The sequence below is a fragment of the Pestalotiopsis fici genome (assembly GCF_000516985.1).
Source record: "Pestalotiopsis fici W106-1 unplaced genomic scaffold PFICI_Scf_6, whole genome shotgun sequence".
NCBI lineage: Eukaryota > Fungi > Ascomycota > Sordariomycetes > Amphisphaeriales > Sporocadaceae > Pestalotiopsis > Pestalotiopsis fici.
Window position 1 is genome coordinate 3,822,840 of NW_006917096.1, and position 25,269 is coordinate 3,848,108.

The window sequence follows — 25,269 nt, forward strand, 5'->3', positions numbered from 1 at the left end:
CCTGAGCTCCTTGGATACTTGGTAGTCTTTTTAGTCATGATTCGGGGGCAGTATGTCCTTCCGGAATGTGGGGATGGATGGGCTTGTTCAGCCCATCCTCTCGGCCTCTGCAAGTCAAAAAGCATTGCAAAATTCAGGAACTTTTGCGGGGTAACCTTGTCTCTCTACAATCAGCATGCGGGGAATGGGACACTTACGTAGTAAGCTCGGGTACTCGATGTCAGGCAGAAGGGACTCTTGGCCTCCAAACGTGGGTGACCCCAATCTTGTGATCATTGGGCTTATTCAGGGGACCTGGGGAAACCATGTCGTAGCTCGGCCGAATGAACCCGAATTTGTACTACCTGGGAGGCGACCACCTATCCAGGGGGGGTTGCGTTGTTGTCAAAGCATACACCGCGTGCTATCAGCGAGACTATCGAAAGGTTCTCCGCAAACTAAGCCCGAGGGAAAGAACCGTTGCGCTCGGGTATTCATTCATGGCCGAAGTATTTGTCAACACGAAATGTGGAAACGAACCTGTTGGTCTGACTTTTGTAAACGAGTGGGAGAAACAATTCTATAGTAGTTGTAGCTTTTACTTGAATTGTCTTGATGGTGTTTTCATGTCACAAGCCCTGCGTCTGGACTAGGATTACGGTCAACGGCAACAGATCTTGAAAAATGGTTTCGCGGCGTACTGATACTTTCATTATTGCCATGCTGGAAGAATCGTGCTAATTTTTAGTTTGGAGGAACAGAATGACACTTCGTCGAGTCGCGTTCCATCATACAGCGTCTAGGTACTAAATCAGAAGTTCTGATATATTTTCATGAGTACAATCGATTTATTAATGATGCCTTTTCTAAGCTAGGCACTGAATTCAGTAGCAAGATCTTTCAAGTGGCTCGAGTCTCAAATTGTTCAGCTTTTCCCATCTCCATCGACTTGAGACTTGCGTGGTTATCCTCGGCACTCTCATCTCGGAAGGCTCTCGTCTTGACTCTGTTCTCGAATCTCTCATCAATTTGGGCAGCAGTCAAATCCATGGTGTCGGGCATCTCGAAAAATAGAATGACAAAGGACAAAAGACATGTTCCAAAGAAGACCCAGCCAAGTTCGCCGCCAAGGTTTCCGTAGCCGGGATTAAACATGTATGGCACGACTATGTTCCAAACAGTGCTGTAGAAGTAGTTGAAGAAGAACCCAATGGCGAGCGTCTTGGCCCGCAACCTCATGGTGGACACCTCAGCAGCGACAGCGAGCGCCGACCCATTCGCTGGGCCTATGCTAAGCCATACCAACTGCAGGGTAATTGCGACAGCCCACCTGAGTGCGCCATTCTGGTTGGGCACAGCAGCGCAGATACCCATGATGAAGAACATGACGCCGGCAAACGCCGTGCCGCCAAGGACCAGCGCTCTCCGTCCCATGAAGGTCATGGCCCAGAAGGTGAGGATGCTGGAGAAGATGGACATGGCAATACCAATCTCGATGATCATGGCGACGTCGGTCGAAGAGAGGCCTGCCAGAACCATAAAATAGGGGGCATTGTTGAGGAAGACTGCCCCGGTCATTTGCGCCAGTCCATTGCCGTACAATACAACTCGCGTGCGCCTCCAGTTAGTTCCTTGGAAACATTCCAGGAAACTCGAGTCACCAATCTCTGACTCGTGTCCCACGACATCCTGAATCTGACGCAACGCAAAATTAATTGAGCTCTGTTTATTTCCATGTAGTCGGGACAGGGATTTGTTGGCCTGTTCGATGCGGTTCTTTCGAATGAGAAAGTAGGACGATTCGGGAATCAAGAAGGCTCCGGCCATCAGTGCAGATGGCCAGCACCATTCTGCGGCGAATAAGACCTTGTAGGCGGATTCGTCCATAATTGTGACGCGAGTGAATGAGATTGATGCAGCAATGAGATAACCGACACCCTGCAGGTTCTTGTTAGCCAAGTCACCAACCATGGTTAGACGGCATCGCAGTACTGACCAGACAGAAGGTGTATGAAGCCAGGGCAATACCACGAATCTTCAAGGGCGTGATTTCGGATATGTAAGTTTGTCCGGATGCCAGTGCTAAAGTAAGACATGTTAGAAAATACAGCAATCTTTGTGGTGTTTCAAAAATGACAACTTACCCATTCCGAGTCCAATTGCGTTGACCATCTTGCCGCCGAGGAATTGTCCATTCGTCTCGGAGGTATAAATGATGGCAACGCCCACTACGGAAACGACACCAGCAAGAAACATTGTCCATCTTCGACCAAATCGATCGGCAATCGGACCAGAAATCCAAGCTCCAATACCAGTCATTAGCTGTGGGATTGCGTTCCAGAGAGACTGCCAATAGGCGGGAACGACATATTCGCCATCCACAAGAGTCCCAAATTTCATGCTTCCATGTTGTTAGCAAATTGCCCCAAACCATGAAACGGCAGTTTCTCCTTCTTACACGAATGGAACCATGTCAAGACATAACGACAATGTGATATTATCGAAGCCATACATAAAGGCTCCGAGGTTGGCGTAGAAGCAACAAGCCAGAATATACGGGCTGTGCTTTAGTGCCCTCCAGGCTGTGGAGTTTTCGTCGTCATTGCCAGCAATGGACGTGGGTGAAAAGTTGCTGTTATTGTTGAGCTCCCTAGGCTGCGAGGTTTGTGCAGGCTCACTGGCAAGAGCCGGGTCATTCTTGATGCTGGAAGCCATCTCGTATGTCAGTGGTGTGTTTGTTTGCAGAATCTAGTGACCATGTGCAGCACTCACAGACGGGCAATATTAAATATACTGGCCAACAGCTCTTTCAAGTCCATTAAAGTTATAATAATAGGCGATTATTAGAGTTTCAACAGCACTGGAGCCCTTTGGCCCCTGCCCATGCATGGCCGCTAAAGCCCTGTCTCCTTCGGCAAGTGGTTAATCCCCCCATGGGGAAAGGGATCAACAGATAACGCCTGTCTGATACTGGCTTGGTATCTGCGCTAAGGCCCGTGACAGTTGCATTTGTCACAGTTCCTATCCACAATGGCCCAAGAGCATTACATCAAGGTGGCAACCGGTCGGGTTTCTGATGCTTGGGGGGAAGGTCGTGAAGTGGGCGCCCGGAAAAGCCGCGCGTCTGTGTGTGCCGGATCCGGAACTGCCGCTTTTGGAGAATCCCTATCGACTATCTGCCGGGAATTGTGGGGGACATCCCCAAATCTCCAACTCGTCACTGGCCCAGTGATTGTCTACGCTACCTCGTGCTCGGCATAGAGGCGTCCGAGTTCTGTGTGACATCGTGAAGTTGTGAATGTTTAGGGACAATATACTTACTTGTTGGCTTTACTCGTTGATGTTGGGCCATCTTGCTTCATCAACTGCGTTGACACTTGCACACGTCGACATCTAACAACCCCCATCATGGCAGCAAACAGCCCCTTCGTCTCCGGCCAGGCCAAGTGGATCTGGGTTCCTGGCTACGACGATATAACGAATAAGGGTCAGTTTGTCAACTTCCGTAGGAGCTTCGAGGTCAAGGAGAAGATCGATGGGGAGATCCTACTTCACGTCTCGGCAGATACACGGTACCGTCTCTACCTCAATGGCCAAAGCATCAGCTTTGGGCCGTGCAAGAGCTACCTGAGCCGATGGAATTATGAGACTGTCAACATTGCCCCCTTTTTGAGAGTTGGTGTCAACGTGTTGGCTGCCAGGGTCCTGCGCTTCTCCATTGCCCACGATGGCTGCCTGAGTATGATCAGAAGCCCGTTGCCAGGTTTGATTGTTCACTGCCAGCTGGCTGTAAGAGTCTCTAAAGCCTCGCCCGATATGAACACGGCTAATCTTGTAGCAGGACCTCGGACTTCACACTGACGAAAGCTGGAAGGCAAAGCTGGATGAAGCCACGCAACTTGTACCGGACTCAAAATGGGATTATCGTCTAGGCCCTCAATTTTTGAGCCTGAATGAAAATGTGGAAGGCCCATTGCTGGACCTCGATTGGAACAAGGTGCAATATGACGACAGCGCCTGGCCGGCGGCGATTCTTGGCACACCGCAGAGGAAGATGTCTCCCATCCTAGACCCGCGGCGACTATTTCCGCGTGAGATTCCAGCTCTTCCAGAAATTTATGCCCGTTTCTCGGGAGTGGTAAATCTCGATGGGCCAATCTCAAAAGAGGCCTGGACTAATCTCTTGCTCAACGATGCTGCGCTCGAGATCCCAGCCAACACCAGTACTTGGGTCGAGATAGAATCAAGCACGCTAACAACTGCCTTCTTCGATCTATTGGCCACCTTCAACGGTCAGGACGACAACTTGCCCACTCTTCAGATTCTCTGTTCAGAATGTTACGAACAGCCAATGGAAGAGTCGACGTCGCGCGTCAAGGGTGACAGGACAGACTTTCAAAAGGGACAATTGTACGGCATGACGGACACTTACGTTCCTCATAGAGGACAGAACCACTACTCTCCATTCTGGTTCCGAACGTTTCGCTTCATTCGATTGACAATCGATACAAAGTCCAGCCCCTTGACGCTGAACTCCTTCAGCTACCGTTCGACGCACTATCCGCTTGAGGTCGGCACAAAAGTCGAAACATCCTCCCCCTTTATTTCAAAGCTGTGGGATATCAGTATCAATACTCTACGGAATTGCATGCACGAAACATATGAAGACTGTCCGTTCTACGAGCAGAACCAATTTGCCATGGACACGCGAAGTCAGATCCTCTTCACATACCTCATTTCCAGAGACGACAGATTGGCGAGAAAAGCCATGAAAGAATTCCATGCTTCTCGAAGAGAAGATGGCCTCATTGAGACGCATTTCCCATGTCCAGGTCGCGGCATGAACATTCCGACATTCTCGCTCTTTTGGATCCTCATGGTATACGACCACATGGTATTCTTTGGCGACGAGCAATTAGTCAAATCATATGTGGGTGCGATTGACGGAATTCTGAACTACTTTGATGCCAGAATCAATGATCAGGGTCTCGTGGGCCAGTTTGATCCCGACTGCTGGGCGTTTGTGGACTGGGCCGATGGGTGGTTCACCCCCGGTCGCGGCTTTACTGGCCTGGCCGTGCCAAAGTCGTACTACTCCAAGGGCGCTGCAACGTATCATAGCTTGCTGTACGCATACACGCTGCTCAAGGCAAGCGAATTGCAGACGTTCCTCGGCCGCAAAGATACTGCCAAGGAATATCTATCGCGACACGGGTCTCTTCTGCAGGCCGTGAAGCAGCATTGCTTCGACCATGAAAGCGGCTTCTTCTTGGATGGGCCCGGATCAATAGATGAGCGCAGTCAGCACGTCCAGGTGCTTGCCGTGCTGTCCGGTGCTGTGAAGGAAGTCAGTGCCGCAACCCTCATGCGCCGCACCGTGCTCGAGCGGGAAGAGCACAGATTGACCAAGGCAAGTCTGGCCATGGGTTTTTACGTGTTCCGGGCTGTTAGCGAGGCTGGCGTCTATGAGGAGTCATGGGAGACTCTTATGCAGCCTTGGAAGAAGATGATTGACGACAAGCTCACAACGTGGGCGGAAAGCGAAAGCATGATGCGAAGTGACTGCCATGGATGGAGTGCCGTTCCACTATGGGAGATTGGCACAGAGCTGGCAGGTGTTCGACAAGCAAGCAAGGCATATCAGTTGAGAGTTCAGGGGATCGCCGATGGAAAGACGTTCGAGATCAAGCCTAGAAAGCAATTGCTGGCGGATCTTAAGGCCGACATAATGATCGGACCCGACGAGACCGCCCATGTAGAATGGGCGACTACATCATAGTTGTCGCAGGCTTTCATATTTCGGAAGCCTCTGGTGGTTGTCACCTGAGCGAGTCCATTGCGGCTTGCAAATGACCCATTGAAGAATCTTGCGCAGCACAGAATAAAATAAAACAAAACATGCTAAAGCAGCGATATCTGAGGTCCGTGGATGTTTCTTCTTCAGTGAAGCACATGAAGTTTGAGGTGAGCGTATGATTATTTGGCTATTCTTCCGTCTTTGCGGCGACTAGACACTGAGACAATGCCACGGATACCGTGCTACTTGAACGACATACATAGAACTTCCGGTCAACGGCGGCAAACAAGCTGATACGGAGCCTCTTGGGGGATTTCCTTTTACCAATGTGTCAGTCTACAATACATGCCCTAGAACATCACTGCATGAACTCTGCATATTTGTGATCCTGCCCAGATAAGAATATTATAGCTTTACGACCATAGTCATCGTCCAAAAATTTCCCCCATCTTTTTAGTACTACCAAGGAGTTTAAAAGCAAAGAGTAATTTCATCTTCATATAAGCCTAGCCACTTCCTTAGAAGCCCAGACAGATAATACATCAATACTAGCACACTTTAAATAATGCACCAAAGACTTATGTAAGTCGAACAGGCAAGATACGCGTCCCATACACAATGAGTAAGGTTGCTTGTGTATATTTCCTGCAGTTTTCAGCTAATCATAACAATTATGCCAAATATGTATTTTCGATAATGACCAGCCCATAAAGTTATATGCAACTCTCATTATCCATATTATATATATTGACATGCAAATTTAATTTATACTAAGACATGCACTGCTGCATTTAATACTAATATTCCGTAGTCGATAATATATTTATTTAATCCGTAAAACCATTGCTTATAATTGCAAGTAGATAAAGACCACTCCTTCCCCCACACGAAAGAGAAAAAGATCAGAAAGAATGGTACGCACCCCGAAGAGAAAAAAAAGTAATTTATATTTATCCCTTTATGTATAAATAAGCCTTGTGGCATTCAATGCTATCAGCGCCCCCAGTGGAAACATACTAAAATAAGTATGTATTACTCAATATTACTCAAGTTATTCCTACTTTAACAAAGGCATAGGCTTGACTGATTTATTTCTCTCGTTGCGTCTATGTGATTTCATATATACCAAATATTTATCATTATATATGAAAGCAAGAATAATACAATTGCGATTCAGTCCAGTGCGTGCACGTGAACAAGATTGCGAGCCGTCACAAAAGGGTGAGACGCTGCAACCCTACCCAAACGCGCCTTTGCCCCGCCCGTCATTAATAATTCGCACGTCATGTCCACACAGCTAAACAACTGCGGAGGTCCCTGCATAATGGCCTGAGACGATGGGATTTCGGCATAGTCGGGGGGGTTTTGTCTTGTGTCTCAATGACAAGAGAGTGAGAAAAGTCTGCAATAGACCCCATCTCAGGCACGACCCAAAATCACTCATTTTTTTTTTCCCTCCAAGGGACTAAACGACCAGTTTCCCTTACGTACCTCGTTTCCGTTTCTGTGCAACTCAAGTTTGCAACGATTTGTCCGTCTGTCTGTCTAGGTCAAACCACGAATAGAGCAGAGGATCAATTTCCCAAAACAAGCAAAGAAGGGAGAGAAAGAAACGACAAGTATGGCAGATTCACAACAGCCCCTCCGTATCGGATTCGTTCCGGAGCACTTCTCCACACCTATCCACTTTGCAAAGAAACACTTCGGCCTTTCCGCCGCCTTGATCCCGTTTCCATCTGGCACCGGACATATGATCACAGCCCTACGGGGAGGTGAGATCGATGTCGGCATTGGTTTGACCGAAGCCTGGGTTGCTGGCTTGGGAAAAGAGGACACCCCCGACGATGGCGGTTATAGAATTTTGGGCACTTATGTTGAAACTCCTCTTTGTAAGAACCGGTTTTTCATCATCTTTTTTTTTTTGTCCTTGTCCCCATTCGCCTTCTCATCTTCACAAATGTTGAGGTTTCCTATAATGGCGCGGCTGACACATTCTATGCACGGCAGGCTGGGCCATCTCCACTGGTGCCGAGCGACCGGACATCTCGTCCGTGAGCTCGCTCAAGAACTCCAAGATTGGCATTTCCCGACTGGGATCGGGCTCACAGGTTATGGGTTACGTGCTGGCTGACGAGCAGGGCTGGCTCACCCCCTCGTCATCCCCCTATGCAGACTTTGTCATCCTGCAGACATTTGACAAGCTGCGCAATGCTGTCAATGACGGCACTGCCGACTTCTTCATGTGGGAACACTTCACGTCCAAGAGGTATTATGACTCTGGTGAGATACGCAAGGTCGGTCAAATCTACACGCCTTGGAGTAGCTGGAAGATTGTGGCCTCGACCTCGAGTACCCAATTGAACAACGATGCCCGGCTGAAGGACCTTTTCGAGAAGTTAGACCAGGGCACCAAGTACTTCCTCGGTCATCCTGATGAGGCGGTCAAGTATATCAGCACGGAGCTGGACTACTCGGAGGAAGATGCTCGGGAGTGGCTCAAGACAGTGAAGTTTGCAGACAATGTGGCTGGAGTTGACACAAAGGTCATTGAAGGATGCATCTCCAGTTTGCAAAAAGCTGGTGTTCTGAAAGAGGGCAAAGGATTGCAGGCCCAGCAAATGCTAGTATAGAGGAATGATTCATTGGCCTCCATCCCATGATCAAGCTAGGAAGAAGATAGAGGCGGGCGTTTATTCTTAAATGTACAATGCCAGATGTCCCAGTTTTGAGCATTTCATCAAGAGCCATTCAAAAAAAATTTCCTATCAATGATCATAATCTTTCGATGTTCGAAAGAAAGAAAGAAAAGGCGCGTCTCATACACAAACATATCTGGGTATATGGGTTTATAGGTACATTAATCAATGAGTACTAGGAGAGGTGTCGACAACCTGCAGTAGTAGACAGGGGGAGCTTTAGCATGTCCCCAATAATACCCCGCCAACTTGAATACTGGACGGAAATCTAGGTACCTACACTACCTACCTACCTACCTACCTACATTTATCCAGCTATGTTTTAAGACAAGGACAGGCCAAGTCATATATATTCTTTGCTGATACTCGTCGAGACAGCTTCAACGTTCCGTGCCCCTGATTTATGAAATTGAACAGCTTCCCTCGCTCGTGTATTTCGACTTTGCCAGCTCCTTCCAATTTCCCTTCCAAGCATGACCTTCGACTAGATATACCAGAATCTACCTCGGGCCACTCGCAACGTGAACGTCAATTTGCTTCACACGCACATCCTCCAAACCTTCAAACGCCTGCCAGGTTTTCCAGACTCTGGAGTCGCCGCGGTCCAGCTCGACAATGTCGCTCCCGCGCTCCGTTCAGACCCGGCTGTTTACCTTCTCATCATTTGCACCTTTGCGACAGACCCTTGTGCGCCCCAGAAGACCGCATGCTCGTTTCGAGTCCACCAAGGCCTCGTCCGCGCCCAAGACGACCACAACATCATCCCAGCCTTGCGCCGACCTCACAGCAAAGCAAGCCGGTCGCCTCGATAAAGTGATCACGCGCACCCAACGCTGGCTCCCGAAGCGGTTCCATGCCCCGCTGCAAAACTTTCGCTCTGCGCCCGGGTCGCATATCGTCGGCTTCCTGCTGATCCACGAGCTGACGGCGATTGTGCCGCTGTTCGGACTCGCGGCCGCCTTTCACTACTACGACATTGTGCCCGCGGGCTATGTCTTTGGGCCCTGGGCGCCGTATGTGCAGGATGGCGCTTTCAAGGTGCTGCGATACTTTAGAAGAAAGAACTATTTTGGCATGGGCGAAGAGGATGCAAGGGAGGGCGAGCAGAGATTCGAGGAAGACCTGAACCGGGAGGCCGAGCGGGAGGGCAAAGGTCAATCCAAGGGCGTCTTGGCGCTCTGGGGCAGGATCCGAGGTCAGAACCAGAAACCTGACGAGAGCAGCGTGCAAGACGTGGCCGAGCAAGCAAAGAGCAAGACGCGGCGAGCAGTAGAGCTGGCAAGGGAAAAGGTCACTCTCAAGAATACCGAGGCTGGCTACAAGATTGGCGTTCAGCTGGTTGCTGCTTATGCTATCGTCAAGGTGCTGCTGATCCCAAGGATAGCATTCTCTCTTTGGGTTACCCCTTCATTTGTTAGGAGCGTCGCATGGGCACGGAGAAGTTTGTTTAAGCGGGCATAACGAATCGAGTGCCGGTGTATGTTGTATCTTTGTACCATGCTATTGTAACACTGAGTTTTGCCGCTTATAACAATATTAACATATCATATAGTATGTGCTTTTCAGTACATTTACCCTCAATGGCAATGGCCATATGTACTCAGCCTGTTGCATAAAATCCTGCTCAATTGCTAAAGTTGAGCATGGGCTGCATATCAAACAGCTTTTAACTAGTGCTGTTGCAAGTCTATCCAAGTGTGATAGTACCCTTGAAGCAATCGTGCACTCATCTAGCAGGTACTGGGGACAGCTTGTGTCATCTACTGGCGCCGTATTTTATTTGTCCTTGTTCAAGACTTAGGATGAGATACCTTTCTATCAACAGTTGTACCAAAAGACATCCAGTATTCTCCCGCCCTCAAGTCAGGTGCGACATTTATGCCTTCTCGTAGATCCAGGAAGCGCTGTGGCTCTGGTAGTTGATGACCTCACCCTCCTTGAACCAGAGAGCAATCTCCTTCTTGGCGTTCTCAACGCTGTCGGAGCCGTGGCAGACGTTGCGGCCGACCTGCAAAGGAAACGGTATTAGCATGCTGTGTTTTTTTTCTTGTAGACTCACTAGAGTTCATCGCTCAATTGGCACAAGGGCACTACTCACATCGATGGCGAAGTCACCACGGATGGTGCCAGGGGCGGAAGCCAGAGGGTTGGTGGCACCGAGGAGGACACGGCCAGTCTTGACGGCGTCACGGCCCTCCCAGACCATGGCGGCAATGGGGCCGCTCAGCATGTCTGTGTAATTTCGTAGTCAGCTACCGTCGTGTGGTGTTGATCGTTCAAAACCGTTGGCACATACACTGAACCAGACCGGGGAAGAAAGGCTTCTCCTTGAGATCGGCGTAGTGGGTCTCGAGGTGCTCCTTGGAAGGAGAGACGAGCTTCAGGGCAACCAGCTTGTAGCTAGAAAGACGAGGTCAGCTGTAATTCAGATTCGCCGAGGCAGCCCTTGTCTTTCCGCTGCCATGCAGGAGAGGGAACCATACCCGCGGTTCTCGAAGCGGCTGATGATGGGGCCGACAAGGCCACGCTGGACACCATCAGGCTTGATGGCGATGAAGCTGTACAAGGAAAGTCGGTCAGTCAATAAACACCTGCACGCAAGTCGTATATATGGGCAGAGCCATTGGCCTTGCTGGATAACTCACGTCTGCTCGGTAGCCATTTTGATTTCTGGTTCGGGGATGGAGACCGTTTCTTTTGTGGTTCGTAAGATGGATGGAGTAGAATTGTTGTTCAACTGCCGGAAGAAAAGAAGGAGACTGATGAAAAACAGCAGGCCGGCGACGAGAAAAAAGTACGGAGTGAGGGGTCGTCCGTTTGCTCGTCGGCCCTGGTCTCCATGATGGCGGGGCTTTGAACCCGAGCCAGGAGGGGCCTGATTGGCTTTTCTGTCTCGGCTGGTCCAGGCCGCCTCTGGTTCTGCTTGTACTTGCTTTGGCGCTGGCGATGCATGTGCTAGGCCTGCTAGTAGAGCATTGGCTGGCTCTGGATGCGTGGCAGGAGGTTCAAGGGCGGCATTGGATGCGTCTGCAGTCTCTCCAGAGCTGAGCGATGTGGATTTTGACGAACGTGTCTCATCCCACGACTGGAGGCGGTCTGTGTGGCCTAGGGTGCCGGTTTTTTCCTCTCTCCTCTGGGTAAAGATACTGGGCTCTTCTTGTTTAGACATGACGATGCTGTTGTCCCAAAGTATTCTTCCGACAATTTGCAAAGTCCGCTTAATCTTCTCGTCTCAATTGTAGAGTATCAATAGCAACATTGAAACATCAACTGGCCGTACCAAGGTCGGGTATAAGTACCTAGGTAGGCAAAAAGCCAATAAATTTGGACCAGGCCGTAACAACTGCACCTTTTAATAGGTAGGCGTGTAGTCAACTCTGGAAATCAAAATTGATCAAGAAGTTTATCAAGGACGAACAGACGGCAGCAGACTGACGAGATGCAAAACATGAAAGCAGATACAGAGATATTTCGCAATGCTTATATTCCCATTGACAGTTGCTCTCGCGTTCCACGCATATGTTCTGTTGTTCATTAATGCAAAGCTCAAAGGGGGTCGGAAAATGGCGGTCCACGATGCATGTGGTAAAGCCGCTATTTGGACACTGGTATACAAAGAATTATACCTTACATTACCTACGAGTCATCATCAATCAGCAGCAAAGAGGTTGTATACAAAATCACCAACGATATTGCCGGCAGTGAAAGAGAGTCAATTTTCTAATTATATATCAAAAATATCTGGTGTTATATGAGAATGGTAATCAGAGTTATTAGACACAAAGTACAACTGACGAGACATATGAAGTTTCTGCCAGTGGTTGAACATTGAGTCAATTGATACTGGTTGGCATTGCACACACGTTGCAGCTGTACTTAACGTAGCAGCAGTCTACTGGTCCCTGACTTTCTTCCATCTTGTGTTCCCTTGGCTGGCTGGGATTTAGCACCTTGGGCCTCTATGTAGGCTGGCGGGGGCCCCCAGACCTGACTCGTATGGAGCCAAGCTCCTTTTGGGAGCTACCCGAGCACCAAGGGTGGTAGGGAGCGGTAACACCACCGTCATTCCCAAAGCAACCAAGTTGACAGCTGGAGCTTTTAGCAACTTGGACTTCGACATTCATACCAGATCAATCCCATCTGTCGAGGGAGCATCGAGGGAGCATTCTCGACATTTATTCACAATCCATCAATTTCCAACCGCCCTTTGGCATAAACACCGCTCAATGGTCTGCTAGCCAATGATTCCATCTCTAGCCCTTTCAAAGTAGTTTCCGATTCAGACTGCATCTCCCCGCGTCTTGGGGCGTATAGACCAAGATGCGGAGCTCAAGTCAACTGTCCTGGCGCTGGACATCCTACCTCTGCCTTCTCTCCATTCTCTGCGCCCTATTTACGCCGGCCGGTAAGTTATAGATTTCAGCCAGTCCCCGTATAATCGCCCGTGACAGTAGCTCATTGCCTGTCACAGTCATGGTGAAAGAGAACGACTTCAAGAAGTGCAGTCAGTCAGGCTTCTGTAAGCGGAACCGAGCTTACGCCGACCACGTCGAGATCCAGGGCGCCGCCTGGCAAGCACCCTATAAAATCTCATCCGACAAGGCCTCCTTCAAGGACGGTCAATTCCAAGCAACCATTTTGAAGACCGTCGACGATGATGGAAGGACAGTTACCCTCCCAGTGACTGTTTCGTTCCTCAAGTCGGGTGCCGCACGAGTCACCATCGATGAGGAGAAGCGCCAATTGAAAGATATCGAGTTACGCCATGATAGCTCGGCCCGAAAAGAAAGATACAATGAGGCCGAGAAATGGGTGATTGTCGGAGGTTTGACTCTTGACAAGGATGCCACTGTTGCACAACAGAGCGAGACGGGCATGACCGTCAAGTACGGTCCCGATTCATCCTTTGAGGCTGAGATTAAATATGCACCCTTTGGTATCGACTTCAAGCGTGATGGCGCTGTCCAGGTTAAACTCAACGACCGCGGGCTTTTGAACATGGAACATTGGAGAGCAAAGGTGGAAAAGGCCGAACCTGAAAAGGCAGAAGGCGAGGATGGTGAGAAGCAGGAGAATAAAGCCGAGCCGGCAGAGGTCCCTGCCTACCTTGACGAGGGCACCTGGTTCGAGGAGACGTTTGGTGGAAATACCGATACCAAGCCTCGTGGTCCCGAGAGTGTTGCTCTTGACATCACTTTCCCCGGCTATGAGCATGTGTTTGGCATTCCCGAACACACTGGGCCTCTGTCTTTGAAGGAAACCCGTGGCGGCGACGGCAACTACAACGAGCCCTACAGGTTGTACAACGCTGATGTTTTCGAGTACATCCTCGATAGCCCCATGACTCTGTACGGGGCCATTCCGCTGATGCAAGCCCAGCGGAAAGACTCTACTGTTGGTGTCTTCTGGCTCAACGGTGCTGAGACCTGGATTGATATTGTCAAGGCCAAGGAGAGCAAGAACCCCCTGGCACTTGGTCTGGGTTCCAAGACCAGCACGCATACGCATTGGATCTCGGAATCTGGCCTGCTAGACGTGTTCGTTTTCCTCGGTCCCACTCCCCAGGACATCAGTAAGACATATGGCGAGCTTACTGGCACAACCGCTATGCCCGCAGAGTTTGCCATTGGCTACCACCAATGCCGCTGGAACTACGTCTCTGATGACGATGTGAAGGAGGTTGATCGCAAAATGGACAAGTTCAAGATTCCATACGATGTCATTTGGCTAGACATTGAGTATACCGATGAGAAGAAGTACTTCACGTGGGACCCCAATATGTTTGCAGACCCCGTCTCCATGGGCAAGCAACTCGACGACCACGGACGGAAGCTGGTTGTCATTATTGACCCTCATATCAAGAATACTGGTGGCTACCACGTCATCGACGAGCTCAAATCCAAGGGTCTGGCAGTCAAGAACAACAAGGGCAATGACTTTGAAGGCTGGTGCTGGCCCGGCTCTTCCATGTGGGTGGATTGCTTCAACCCTGCTGCCATCAAGTGGTGGACATCGCTCTTCAAGTACGATGCGTTCAAGGGCACCCTGGAGAATACCTATTTGTGGAACGACATGAACGAGCCGTCCGTTTTCAACGGGCCTGAGGTCACAATGCCAAAGGACAACCTCCACCATGGTGGTTGGGAACACCGGGACGTTCACAACATCAATGGCATGACCTTTCATAATGCAACCTTTGAAGCCCTTTTGAGTCGCAAGAAGGGCGAGCTTCATCGACCCTTTATTCTCACGCGTTCCTTTTTTGCTGGCTCCCAACGTCTGGGCGCCATGTGGACCGGTGATAACCAGGCCAGTTGGGAGCATCTCGGCGCAGCCGTACCCATGATCCTCGCGCAGGGAATCTCTGGCTTCCCTTTCGCTGGAGCTGACGTTGGTGGATTCTTTGGCAACCCTGAACTGGAGCTGCAATCACGGTGGTACCAAGCCGGTGCCTTCTATCCCTTCTTCCGCGGCCACGCGCATATTGATGCTCGTCGTCGTGAGCCTTACATGGCTGCTGAACCATACCGGTCCATCATCACTGCAGCCCTGCGTCTCCGCTACAGCCTCATGCCATCATGGTACACTGCGTTTTTCCACGCCCACCGGGACGGCAGCCCGATCATCCGCCCCATGTACTGGACGCACCCTAGCGAAGAAAGTGGCTTTGCCGTTGACGATCAGTTCTTTGTTGGCACAACCGGTCTCCTGGTCAAGCCCATCGTCGAAAAGGAAAAGGTAACAGCTGATATCTACATTCCCGACAATGCAATCTATTACGACTATTTTACATACGAGAAGCTCTCTACACACCAGGGCAAGACAGTCTCGATCGATGCTCCGATTGAGAAGATCCCCATTGTGATGCGCGGCGGCCACATTTTCCCGCGCCGCGATACCCCTCGCCGCTCGACACAACTCATGAAATTCGACGACTACACTCTTGTTGTTACCCTTGGCAAAGACTTGACAGCTCACGGAGAGCTATATGTCGACGATGGTGATTCCTTTGATTACCAAAAGGGACAGTACATTCATAGAGTCTTCGACTTCCATCAGTGGGTTTTGACTTCCACTGCTGCACCTAGTGATGAGGGCAAGAACCTTCGCGAGGGCGATTGGCTCAAGAAGTTCCATGATGTCAGCTTTGATAAAATTATCATCATCGGTGCTCCATCATCCTGGGAGGGCAAGACAGAAATCGAGGTCCTCTCTGGTGGCAAGAAGACCAAGGTCCCCTTCCACTTCAACAAAGCCGAAGGCAGTCGTGCTGCTTTTGCTACCGTTGGGCGCATTGGTGCTAGAGTCGGCGCAGACTGGGAGATTGATTTTGCTTAGACGTAAGAAGTATCTAGGGCATGGTTGCATGATGACTGTATAACCTACAAGAACAAGAACTGGACCGGGGCGTGTTAGGCCTCGTGATAAACCCATTTTGCTAGAGCGATATTATACCACCAAATATTGACATGACTTGTTCTGCTTGTGTTTTCCTCGCTCTTTGATTACCCAAAACTATGGTTATATTCGAATGCTCGCCCGCCTTCCTTATGCCGGCGCGCAAGGCGACGTGCACAACGAAAACAGGTAGAATAAACAAAAATTGGTCTCCCCAGTGAGCATTGAGCCCAGCCAGATGACAGGCCACTCCACCATGTGCACTGTAGGTCGCCCGCCCTTCGTCAAAGTTTGCTTGATCTCTTCAACGACGAAGAATGTAAGTTTGAGGAGAGAAGGGGAAAGTGGGATTTCCCAGCATGAAGGAATGGGACCTTTTATAGCCAGAATTACATGACCTTTAGGCAACATCGTCCTTGTCAGGATGGCTGCTCGCTAGTCCTTTTCCGGGCTTTTTCGATGCGGCTTGCGACAAAGAAGGAGACAATAGGAGTGACATCAGAAGGGTACATCTTGTTTCTCTGTCGTCTCCTCCACGGTACAGCTTGCATTGGATATTAAAATAAAATAAGAAATAAAGTGTTTTGCAAACAGACCCTATTTCACTTTATATCCGAATGTGGACCTCTCAGCATTGAACTTGGTAGGCAGTCAGCCGCCATCACAATGTGGATTATCTCGGTCCATGCAACTGCCAGGACGTACTTTTATTTGCACCGCAATCCGATATAAGCAATCCATCACCCTTGATACTATGAATTGTTATCTCACCCTGCCAGTCACGTGGGTTGGATATACGAGAATGGTCAAGGCTCGGTCAGGCTTGATGCGGTATAGTTCCAAGTCGCTCTCGGAACTAACGACGGCATTGCCTGCGACGCACCTTCAACACGACATAACTTGTTGCACTTTGGTATTTTCTCGATCTGCAATCGTGTGTGGGCTTGATCAATTTGCTACATTGATGAACAGGTGCGATTCGAGTCACATGCATAGATTTGGAGCAATATCCCATCACTTGCTACGAGGCTGTCGTGAGGTGTGAAACACTCCTTTGTAGGAGTGCCATCGTGACATTCGCAAAATGGCACCAGAAACGGTCAACGCAGCCGGCGGGCGTCTTACTTTTCAAGAACAATTGAAACTTATTGAGCTTCCGAGTGTTGCCTACGAAGGAAGTTTGGTGAAGCGTTTCATGAGCCAAAGAGCGGCATACGTTCCTGGCAGCGATCTGCCAGTCACTAACGGCTCTACTTCCGGAGGGTTGCAAACGTTCGTACATAAAGCGGCTTATGGAGGTCATGTATACAGCCAGGCTGGACTGGCGGCATCAAAGACATTCGCGATGACTAGAGGGAAAACCCTTGGTGCTACAGCATCGAGTAGTTTTGGAATACATGTAAGTAGGCAGAGGGGGGATTCATGATCAAATACGGCGCCTGTCCGACTACATGGCTTGATATGTGCACCATGATTGTATCATTTTTGACGAGTTACTAATGGATCCGCCCAGACAATTCACGGATATTTTTCCGAGGCAGGTCTCTCAGATCGGCCGTTCATCTACGAGGTCACTGTGATTGCCGAAAACCGATCATTTCATAATTTCTTGGTCAAGGTCCGGCAACCAACAAGGCCGAGCGTGGGTGCAGAGGGTGATCACTTTCCACTGGAAGACTCCGAGCAGACACTTGGCCCCGTTTGCTTCAGCGCCTTGGTCTCTTTTAGACCGGCTACAGCGTCACAAGTGAAGGTTCAGAGCCCTTCGGCGCAGACACGCTATGCGGAGATCCTGAGCTTACGACCAACCTGGGCTTGGGATCCCGCACCGCTGGTCGATATAGCCGGTATTATAGCAGCCTTGGAGACTTCAAAATTGGTGGGAACGTTCCCCATCGTGGACATGAGAAAGGTCGACATGACGGCCTTCAACGAGGGTAAACCTCTTCACGAGAGACGTGAGCTCCTGCTCTACCGCCTGTTGGCGCCCCTACCCGATGCAGACCCGGACGCGCACATTTTGGCGCACGCATTTGAGGCCGACAGGAATGGTCTTCTGATGATTGGCAACCACGTTGGATTGGGCTTCAGCTACGGCCGCGCGGCGAGCTTGAGTTACTCGTTCGTTGTGCATGTTAACCCGTCGGATGCTGTAATGAAGTTTGGCGAGGATGAGTGGTGGATACAAGAAGCCATCTTCCCGCGGGTTGAGGCCGGCCGAGGGATCATTATGAGCAAGATCTGGAGCCCCGGAGGAATACACGTAGCTACAGAATACCAGGACGGCATCATCCAGCGGCAGTTCAGACCGGGCGAGAGACAAGGTAAACTGTGAGGTCGGCATTGGACAAAATGATTGTGACCTTGGTATGTATTGGCAGCAGTAAGATTTGCAGTTTATGTGGTGGTCGTACGGCTCGAATTTCTCGCCTCCTTAGAGTCTTTCAGACTTAGATGATAGATACGTAGGTAGACGAGATGCAAGCGTATTTTTCTTTTTAGGACTTATCTTTTTCAAGGCCTGCTAGTAATCGTGCTTCACCTTTCATGAAAGTCTGGGGGATAATCAAAAGAGCCGCTGGGTGCTTGCAGATATCAGATATTCAGTCGGCACATCTCGTACTGGCATCAACAGATTCCACGACGGATTTGTATAAATGTCATGTTCTTTTGGAAGGATTTCGCCTTGATCGCAGATCAAATAAACGGAATGTATCAAAGTGAATGGTCGGTCACCACCTGGGTTGGTAATAAAGGTACGTACGCAGTACATTACCTACTACTTGAACCTTTGCTGTAATTCCCGAGGTCGGGTGCATTAGGAGCTAGGGCCAAGGCCTGATCATTGCGGGTCGGTGCCTCAAGCTCCTGCCAGTGGAGCTGCGCTGAGCCCTGAAGGAGCAGCGCTAGGCTACGCTGCAGAAAAAGCCAGATTTTATTATTTTCCACGACGAGCTCCCAATTTCCATCTTCTCTTTCCATTCCTTCAATCAATTCACTTCCTCTTCGGAAGCAAATTGACCAACCACACGCAACGGGACATATCATGCTGCGAGCGGCGTAGTTATTGCCTAGGTACACAGTATATACACTACGTGTTTCCGCTCGCTTGCCTCCTTGTTGTGTTGCCTGGTCTCTTCTGCCCTCTCATCGTCTCGCGTTCCCTTCTTCCTTCCTTCCTTTCCCACCAACCCAAAGGCGAGCTGCCTCGTGTCTTCATTTGTTCGTAGTTCAGGCTGCGAACTTCTCCCGCCTTCCTACACACCTGCGCATAGCCTCTGCTGCTTTCCGCATCTTTTCTGGCACCAACTGCACTCTTGTTTTCCGGCCATTGTAGAAGACCCAACAGGGCAACACCAGCACAATGTCTACCGTTGTGGACGCCTACTGGGCTGCGCCGGCCATAGCTAGGTAAGTTTTATCAATCTTCCGCAACTCGATCCTCTCTGGGACAAGACGCTCACAACCTGTTTTAAACAGAACCGTCGCAACTCTCGTATTCGTTTGCTCCCTCGGGGTCTACACTGAATTGTTCTCCATCGGTCCCTTCTGGTTTCACTGGCGCTTCCTCTTCAAATTCCCGCCTGCTGTCTATCGACTCGTAACGAGCTTCTTGATCACCGGCCCCCAGATCGGCGTCCTCCTAGACACATACTTTGTCTACTCCTACTTGAGCCAGCTCGAGAAGGGAAACTCCAAGTTCTCGCGCAAGGAGGACCTGATCTGGTACTTGATGGTTGTCGGCAGCGTCATCATTGTAGGTCCTTGCAACTCTTTCCATGTCTTGCTCCCCTCCGTTTGTATTGAAAAAAAGGTTCATTCCCGCCATTTCATCTGCCCGTATCGACTGGCCTACCGTTGCCAGCCTATTTGACGTGATACACGCCCCCTCCGTAACCACTCCGTTACACCTCAACATATCTGCCCGCATAGCGAATTGCTTCTACAGCTATAGCGGTTCCTGGAATTGAGGAAGATCACCCCTGCATCACGGCTGGTCCATCATTCGCAAACCTCAATCAGGGCCAGTCGCGATGTGGGCATGGTGGGATGTCTAAATGGATGACTTGAGCAAGGTCTTTTGACGCTGTTTGCTCAGGTGGTTTCTAGCGCCCTACATTTCAATGCTCCCTACCTATGTTTTATTGTCCTTGCATGTGTTTACGTGTCAACTTGTCGCTGACATGAGGCACCAGTTCCTGGACCAAGCTTTTGTTGGTTTCGGTCGCTATCTTCCGGCACTGCTAATCGCCATTTGTTATACGGCCACCCAAGATCAGAGGGGTCAGATGGCACACTTCTACGTAGTCACAATTCCTGCTCAGCTCATGCCTTACGCTCTGCTTCTCTTGAATCTGCTGAACGGATGGATCATGGTCCAGATCTGCTTGTGTGGCTTGGTGGCCGCACATTTCCACGACTTCTGCACTAGACTGTATCCAGAATTCGGTGGGGGCCCGAATCTCTTGCCCACGCCGTGGTTTCTCTCGTGGATCATGTCCACGCCTCGTGTGTCAAACACTTCGTATGGTTCCTCGTACGTCCCGCCGAGGGATGATCAGCCCCGAGGCGGACCACTGCCAGATTCCTGGAGGAGTGCAGGTCCCGGTCGACGACTAGGTTAGAGAGACAACTTGCTAGCAGAGATGTTCAATCAACTTTTTTTTCGTACTGTTAGATAATTACATCGTTTCTGTACAATGCATGACTCTTGTGCGTATTATATCTATGTGCTATTTTACAACGTGATGCATCCATCATCAGGAACCGAACACGGTACCTTCACCTCCCGCGGACAGGACTGGCATAATCTCATTTTTCGACTTGCCTGTTTGTGAATGTAGGGACATGTGTCTCTTGAGTCGGAAGTATAGGTGGATTTGTGGGTTGTGGATCAACTCTGACTGTCTAGGCGAAGCGCTGCCCATGTTCAGTCAGTGGGTGACTGATCTCGATGCCAATCGGCACTGACTCGCCAGGACCTGAAACAGGGGTTGCCAATTCGACGATAATCTGTGGTGGCTGATACTTTTTTGCTCCTCGCAGTCTGGGCACCGACGGAAGCGTCAGCTTTGGAGCCCGAATCGTTGGTGGCGGTGGCGGCGGCGGCGGTCCTGGCAGCAGCGGCTGGTTCGACCCTCGACGAGGCGGTATTCCACGGCTCAGTATCGACTGCGGTGGGCCGGGAGGTGGTGGCGGACGTGATGTATTATACGAACCGGTATACGTGGGTTCAACGGCAGCTCTCGTACCAAGTCTTGAAGGAGCGAGACTCGCTGGTACCATGGTACGAGGGCCTATCGAAGAGACCTCGACTTCCCTTGAAGCAACGAGATGTATACTCGAGGTGTAATTATCCCTTGGATTACTCGTCAAGGAAAACGGTGGCTCGGGCGACAGCTCACGGGCTCCTGTTCGGCTCATGGCCCGCGGGACATATGCTGGGTGAACCGGCAAAGCGCTACCTGGACCTCTACTGGATTGATTCGGATCGAAATGATAATTGGCTCGTTGGATTGGTACCTCCTCGTCGAAATCTGGGTGGTCGTTGCCAGTCCTCAATGTAGCTTGCGTCCTGAGCTCATATTGGCTCAAGACGGAGCCAGGCTTGCTGTCGATTGAGGCAGATGGCCACTTCAGCGGTGGTGTGACAGATGCGCTTCCTTCCCTAGGATCGTACTTATAGACTACATTTGAGTCGTACAATCGTTTTTGTTTTCTATGATAAACCCAGAATAGGGCAGTACCCCCAAGGAACAACAAAGCTGCGCCAACAGCTATCCCAACAATGGCACCGGTAGTCATTAGTGTCGCTGTTGAGTCACCATCGCCCGTAGCTGTGTCATTTGAGGGTGGCGCTGTAATGTTGACGAGATTCTTTGTGAAAAGAGAATCACTCAGGCCGATCAAAGCTCCTGGTTGTGGACGTTGTTTGCAGCCCGCTCGGAGCGCAGTCATGACTGATCAAGATTTAGCTGGGCCAATGCTTAGTATATCAAATACCAAAACGAGCTTACAGTTGGCCAGATACTGTTGATCATCACTGGCTTGTAGGCACTGTGTGCAGGCATCGACAGCTGTGCCATTAAAATGCCCTCCGTCTGCATCGCAATATTCAAACTCGCTATCCTTGCTCGGGTCAAGGATGCCCGTCTCGAGTGCTGTTTTCAAAGGTTGGCAAGCATAATTTATATTGCAAGGTGACGAAATCGTCCTTGTCGTGTTTGGATACCCAAATAAGCACACATCAACAGAATACTGGACATTATCTATGTCATAGGATTAGCGTCCGTCCATCCAGAGCAGAAGTGGTCAAGGATTACAAATAAACCAGCGGGTATCGCTCTCGTCATTGCTTACTGCCCTGCTTGTCTGAAGGCAATCAATGCAATTCTTGAACTTGATACCCTTGCTCGATTCTGTATAATCAGAGTCGCTGCATGTGATATCGGATGCGTTTGTCGAAGATGAAGCAGAATCGAGGGCGTCGCTTTCTGGATTGTCCAAACACACAGCTGCGCAGCCTGAGCCTGGTGTGACCTGGAGACCAAGTACGCTCGGCAGAGCTACACAGAACCAGAGGCAAAGAGCCCAGAGAACAGCCATAGCAGACCAAAAAGAATTCAGCGCCTGGAATTTGAGCAGAGTAGCTGACCTGCACTGCTGATCAATCCATAGCCTTCCAGATTTCTCGTTACAAGAAAGCCCGTATCCAGCGGCGACTTGAAGGCAAAATTAGCATTGAAGGAAAATTAGAAGAATTAAGAGGGAGAAGTGCACCTCATGGCGAAGTGTCCTCGCGAGGGTGCAATCAAATCTATGTACACACGTTCCTTCTGCCTGCATAATCAGCTACAACCTACCTAGTCCGCAGAGCAGGCTGGCGACCCTCTAATCGAACAGTGATGGATGGTAGTTAAACGACTCAAAAATCGACACCGGGCATGGTCTCAGATTGCTGCTGAGCGCCCAAGGCAAGCCAGTGCTCTTCTGCAGCCGTGGTGTCGGCTCTGTCGTCTAATAGCCACCTATCAACGAGGAGATTGACCCCGGTCAGCTAAGATTCTAGTCGCTCTCGCCTATAGCATGTTACCTGCATATTAAAGGCGCATATGCACAGCTGGGCCAATCAAGGATGAGAAGGTCTTGTCGGAAGCGCGGGCAAGCTGCTTGAGATGAGGCCACAATTGGTCTTCGGGCGGTTGATCCTCGCATGGGGTAGCGATTAGTATCATGTGCAAGACGGTTGGATACTGCGATAATAATGAGTAAGTATGGGCTGAGGGATGCATCGTGAGTGGACTCGCAAGCGCCGGCCGTTTACGCGACCTTCCGCCATCCGAACCAGTCAAAACAGACCAATGGCGAAGAAGGAGTGCCTCCTGTGTACAATCTGCCGCCGGCGATCCATGAGTAAATCTTGATTTCCCTTTTCTAGACATGAACTATTTATTTGCACCCAACAAAGACTGTCTGTCTCGCGCGCAAGCTGGATTGTGGTAATGGGTATGTACAGAGTAGATGACGTGCCCCTCTGGTCATGATGTTCGAGGGAATCACAGTGGCTATGCGTATCAATGCAGCTTACACAGTACATTGTTTCCCTTCCGCGTCCACCCCGACATGATCTGATGCATAATGTAGATGTCTAGGCAGGCATTAGGAGTGGGGAAAGCGCGGTTGTCCACCTGTATTCAAAGACATGGCCAGCCGCCCCGGCGGTTACATAAATCTTTTTCTCTCGGCCACCTGTTATAGGTCAAGTTCTCGGCATCCTTGTAAAGTGAGATGTGATAGCGGTTCATGACTAGTAGTAAGTATTTGCATGCGCATGCGTTTTTCTCCCCTTCGGAATCCTAGTATTTTCTTAAATAATTGAGTTTTCTCCTGCCTGGTCGAAGTCATTTTGGTTATATTACCTGTAAACATCTCGCCGCCTGTAAGTTGTAGCTGTTTCCCAGTCTAAGGCATTCCAACACTTCGAGCGAACTAGGTGTCAACCGTGGAGAAGGAGAAGTGAGATTGATGTGATTCAATAGAGTGGCTAATAAGTATAACTTTGTATTGCCACGGAGTACTCAGTAATGATTTTCCTCTTTTCCCCTCAAGAGCTTGCACACACTTTGAACCTGAATCATCGGTCACGAAGAGCCAGCAACTGAAAATCAAGACGAATGAGTGTACACGACACCATGCATGAATAGGGCCACTCGACAACTATGAGCTCGACAATCATTACTTTGTGCCCCCCCAGTATTGAGGATATCTATGTCGCAAGATGTAGTGTGGACTTGTAGATGTTCTGGGCCAGTGAAAAAGGAAACGGGGAGAGAAAAGAAACGGCAAGAGTCCGTGGGCCAAAACACTACCGATTCAAGTTATCGTCGAGAATGATTGCTTTGGCTAGATAATGTCAGTCGTGCCATGCCATGATAGGTACGGAGCTTATAAAGAACTATGTAGGCACTGCATGTATAGTATATACATACCTACCTAGGTAGGTATATAATATAGATAGTCGCGAATCTAGTCAGCATGATCACGACACACAAGAGGCTAAGGGATAGAGGCCGGTTATGTCTTGATTAACAGCCACAAACCCACCCGCTCCTAGACCAGCGTTTTGGTCCGAACCTGCACTGTTTAATTCCAACATGTGCCCATGTAGCTAGGGATTACAAACCTACCTGCCTAGATGTGCTTGCGTAAATTTATAAAAGTATCCGTACCTACCTACTTGATAAAGCACTACCCTAAGGTAGGTACGAGGGACTTTCTTTCTCATTGCGATGCCGCCACGGCAATTCCATAGCTGCTGGAACTCGCTAAAAATTGCTAAAGAATGCTTAAAACACGTGCTGGGTTGGGATTGGAGTCCAGTAACAAAGAATGATTCGCCGAGACACCGAACCCCTAGCTGATCTCCCCAAGTACCGGAGTAGCTTCGGCGCTAAACACTGTCCCGCCGTTGGTCCTGGGCTGGGCTTCTAGAATCTCCAACCCCGCCAGGCTCCTCAAAGTCTCTTGATTATTAGTAACAAACAGGCGGGATAGAGAGGTAACACCTACGTGCGCGTGCAGCTTGATATTGATACCCTTTTCTTTCAACGTGCAGCTCCAGACAGATACCATCATCAACCTCGCGGGCGCGATTGCAGTTGTCTATCTCCGTTCCCTCGTATGGTAACACCTGAGCACCAGGTCTCTCGAGTCTCAACCTCCCTCCCTGCCTGCCTGCCTGCCTAGGTATCAAGGTATTATCTTGGGAGATACAGGTTTTTCTGTGCCGAGTCGCATTTGGCTTGAGGAGAGCGGCGAATCTTTGGGGATTCTCGTGTGTAAACCTACACCAGAGGTCCCATATCTGTGGAAGGGGGAGACAGGCTTCACTCATCGGAC

At 49.9% G+C, this 25,269-nt stretch overlaps 9 protein-coding genes across 9 annotated transcripts; 6 read left to right on the forward strand and 3 right to left on the reverse strand.

Annotated features, from left to right (window-relative positions):
* Positions 1-879: 879 nt before the first annotated feature.
* On the reverse strand, positions 880-2,694 carry PFICI_09618 (uncharacterized protein; the record flags this gene model as incomplete). Its single annotated transcript, XM_007838199.1, has 4 exons — positions 880-1,917; positions 1,976-2,061; positions 2,124-2,380; positions 2,438-2,694. The coding sequence occupies 4 exons, from the start codon at positions 2,692-2,694 to the stop codon at positions 880-882; spliced, it is 1,638 nt and encodes a 545-aa protein (XP_007836390.1).
* Positions 2,695-3,387: 693 nt separating this feature from the next.
* Positions 3,388-5,758, forward strand: PFICI_09619 (uncharacterized protein; the record flags this gene model as incomplete). The annotated part of the gene is made up of 2 exons (XM_007838200.1): positions 3,388-3,768; positions 3,821-5,758. 2 exons carry the CDS (start codon positions 3,388-3,390, stop codon positions 5,756-5,758), a joined length of 2,319 nt encoding a protein of 772 aa, XP_007836391.1.
* A 1,639-nt stretch (positions 5,759-7,397) lies between these two features.
* On the forward strand, positions 7,398-8,406 carry PFICI_09620 (uncharacterized protein; the record flags this gene model as incomplete). Its single annotated transcript, XM_007838201.1, has 2 exons — positions 7,398-7,665; positions 7,784-8,406. 2 exons carry the CDS (start codon positions 7,398-7,400, stop codon positions 8,404-8,406), a joined length of 891 nt encoding a protein of 296 aa, XP_007836392.1.
* Positions 8,407-9,087: 681 nt separating this feature from the next.
* PFICI_09621 (uncharacterized protein) lies at positions 9,088-9,933 on the forward strand (the record flags this gene model as incomplete). The annotated part of the gene is made up of 1 exon (XM_007838202.1): positions 9,088-9,933. The coding sequence occupies one exon, from the start codon at positions 9,088-9,090 to the stop codon at positions 9,931-9,933; it is 846 nt and encodes a 281-aa protein (XP_007836393.1).
* Positions 9,934-10,348: 415 nt separating this feature from the next.
* On the reverse strand, positions 10,349-11,641 carry PFICI_09622 (uncharacterized protein; the record flags this gene model as incomplete). The annotated part of the gene is made up of 5 exons (XM_007838203.1): positions 10,349-10,480; positions 10,571-10,704; positions 10,769-10,872; positions 10,956-11,030; positions 11,118-11,641. The coding sequence occupies 5 exons, from the start codon at positions 11,639-11,641 to the stop codon at positions 10,349-10,351; spliced, it is 969 nt and encodes a 322-aa protein (XP_007836394.1).
* Positions 11,642-12,792: 1,151 nt separating this feature from the next.
* On the forward strand, positions 12,793-15,810 carry PFICI_09623 (uncharacterized protein; the record flags this gene model as incomplete). The annotated part of the gene is made up of 2 exons (XM_007838204.1): positions 12,793-12,877; positions 12,944-15,810. The coding sequence occupies 2 exons, from the start codon at positions 12,793-12,795 to the stop codon at positions 15,808-15,810; spliced, it is 2,952 nt and encodes a 983-aa protein (XP_007836395.1).
* Positions 15,811-16,954: 1,144 nt separating this feature from the next.
* On the forward strand, positions 16,955-18,205 carry PFICI_09624 (uncharacterized protein; the record flags this gene model as incomplete). Its single annotated transcript, XM_007838205.1, has 2 exons — positions 16,955-17,269; positions 17,384-18,205. 2 exons carry the CDS (start codon positions 16,955-16,957, stop codon positions 18,203-18,205), a joined length of 1,137 nt encoding a protein of 378 aa, XP_007836396.1.
* A 1,029-nt stretch (positions 18,206-19,234) lies between these two features.
* On the forward strand, positions 19,235-20,495 carry PFICI_09625 (uncharacterized protein; the record flags this gene model as incomplete). The annotated part of the gene is made up of 3 exons (XM_007838206.1): positions 19,235-19,281; positions 19,351-19,627; positions 20,067-20,495. The coding sequence occupies 3 exons, from the start codon at positions 19,235-19,237 to the stop codon at positions 20,493-20,495; spliced, it is 753 nt and encodes a 250-aa protein (XP_007836397.1).
* Positions 20,496-20,778: 283 nt separating this feature from the next.
* On the reverse strand, positions 20,779-22,476 carry PFICI_09626 (uncharacterized protein; the record flags this gene model as incomplete). Its single annotated transcript, XM_007838207.1, has 3 exons — positions 20,779-21,830; positions 21,888-22,139; positions 22,194-22,476. The coding sequence occupies 3 exons, from the start codon at positions 22,474-22,476 to the stop codon at positions 20,779-20,781; spliced, it is 1,587 nt and encodes a 528-aa protein (XP_007836398.1).
* Positions 22,477-25,269: the final 2,793 nt, after the last annotated feature.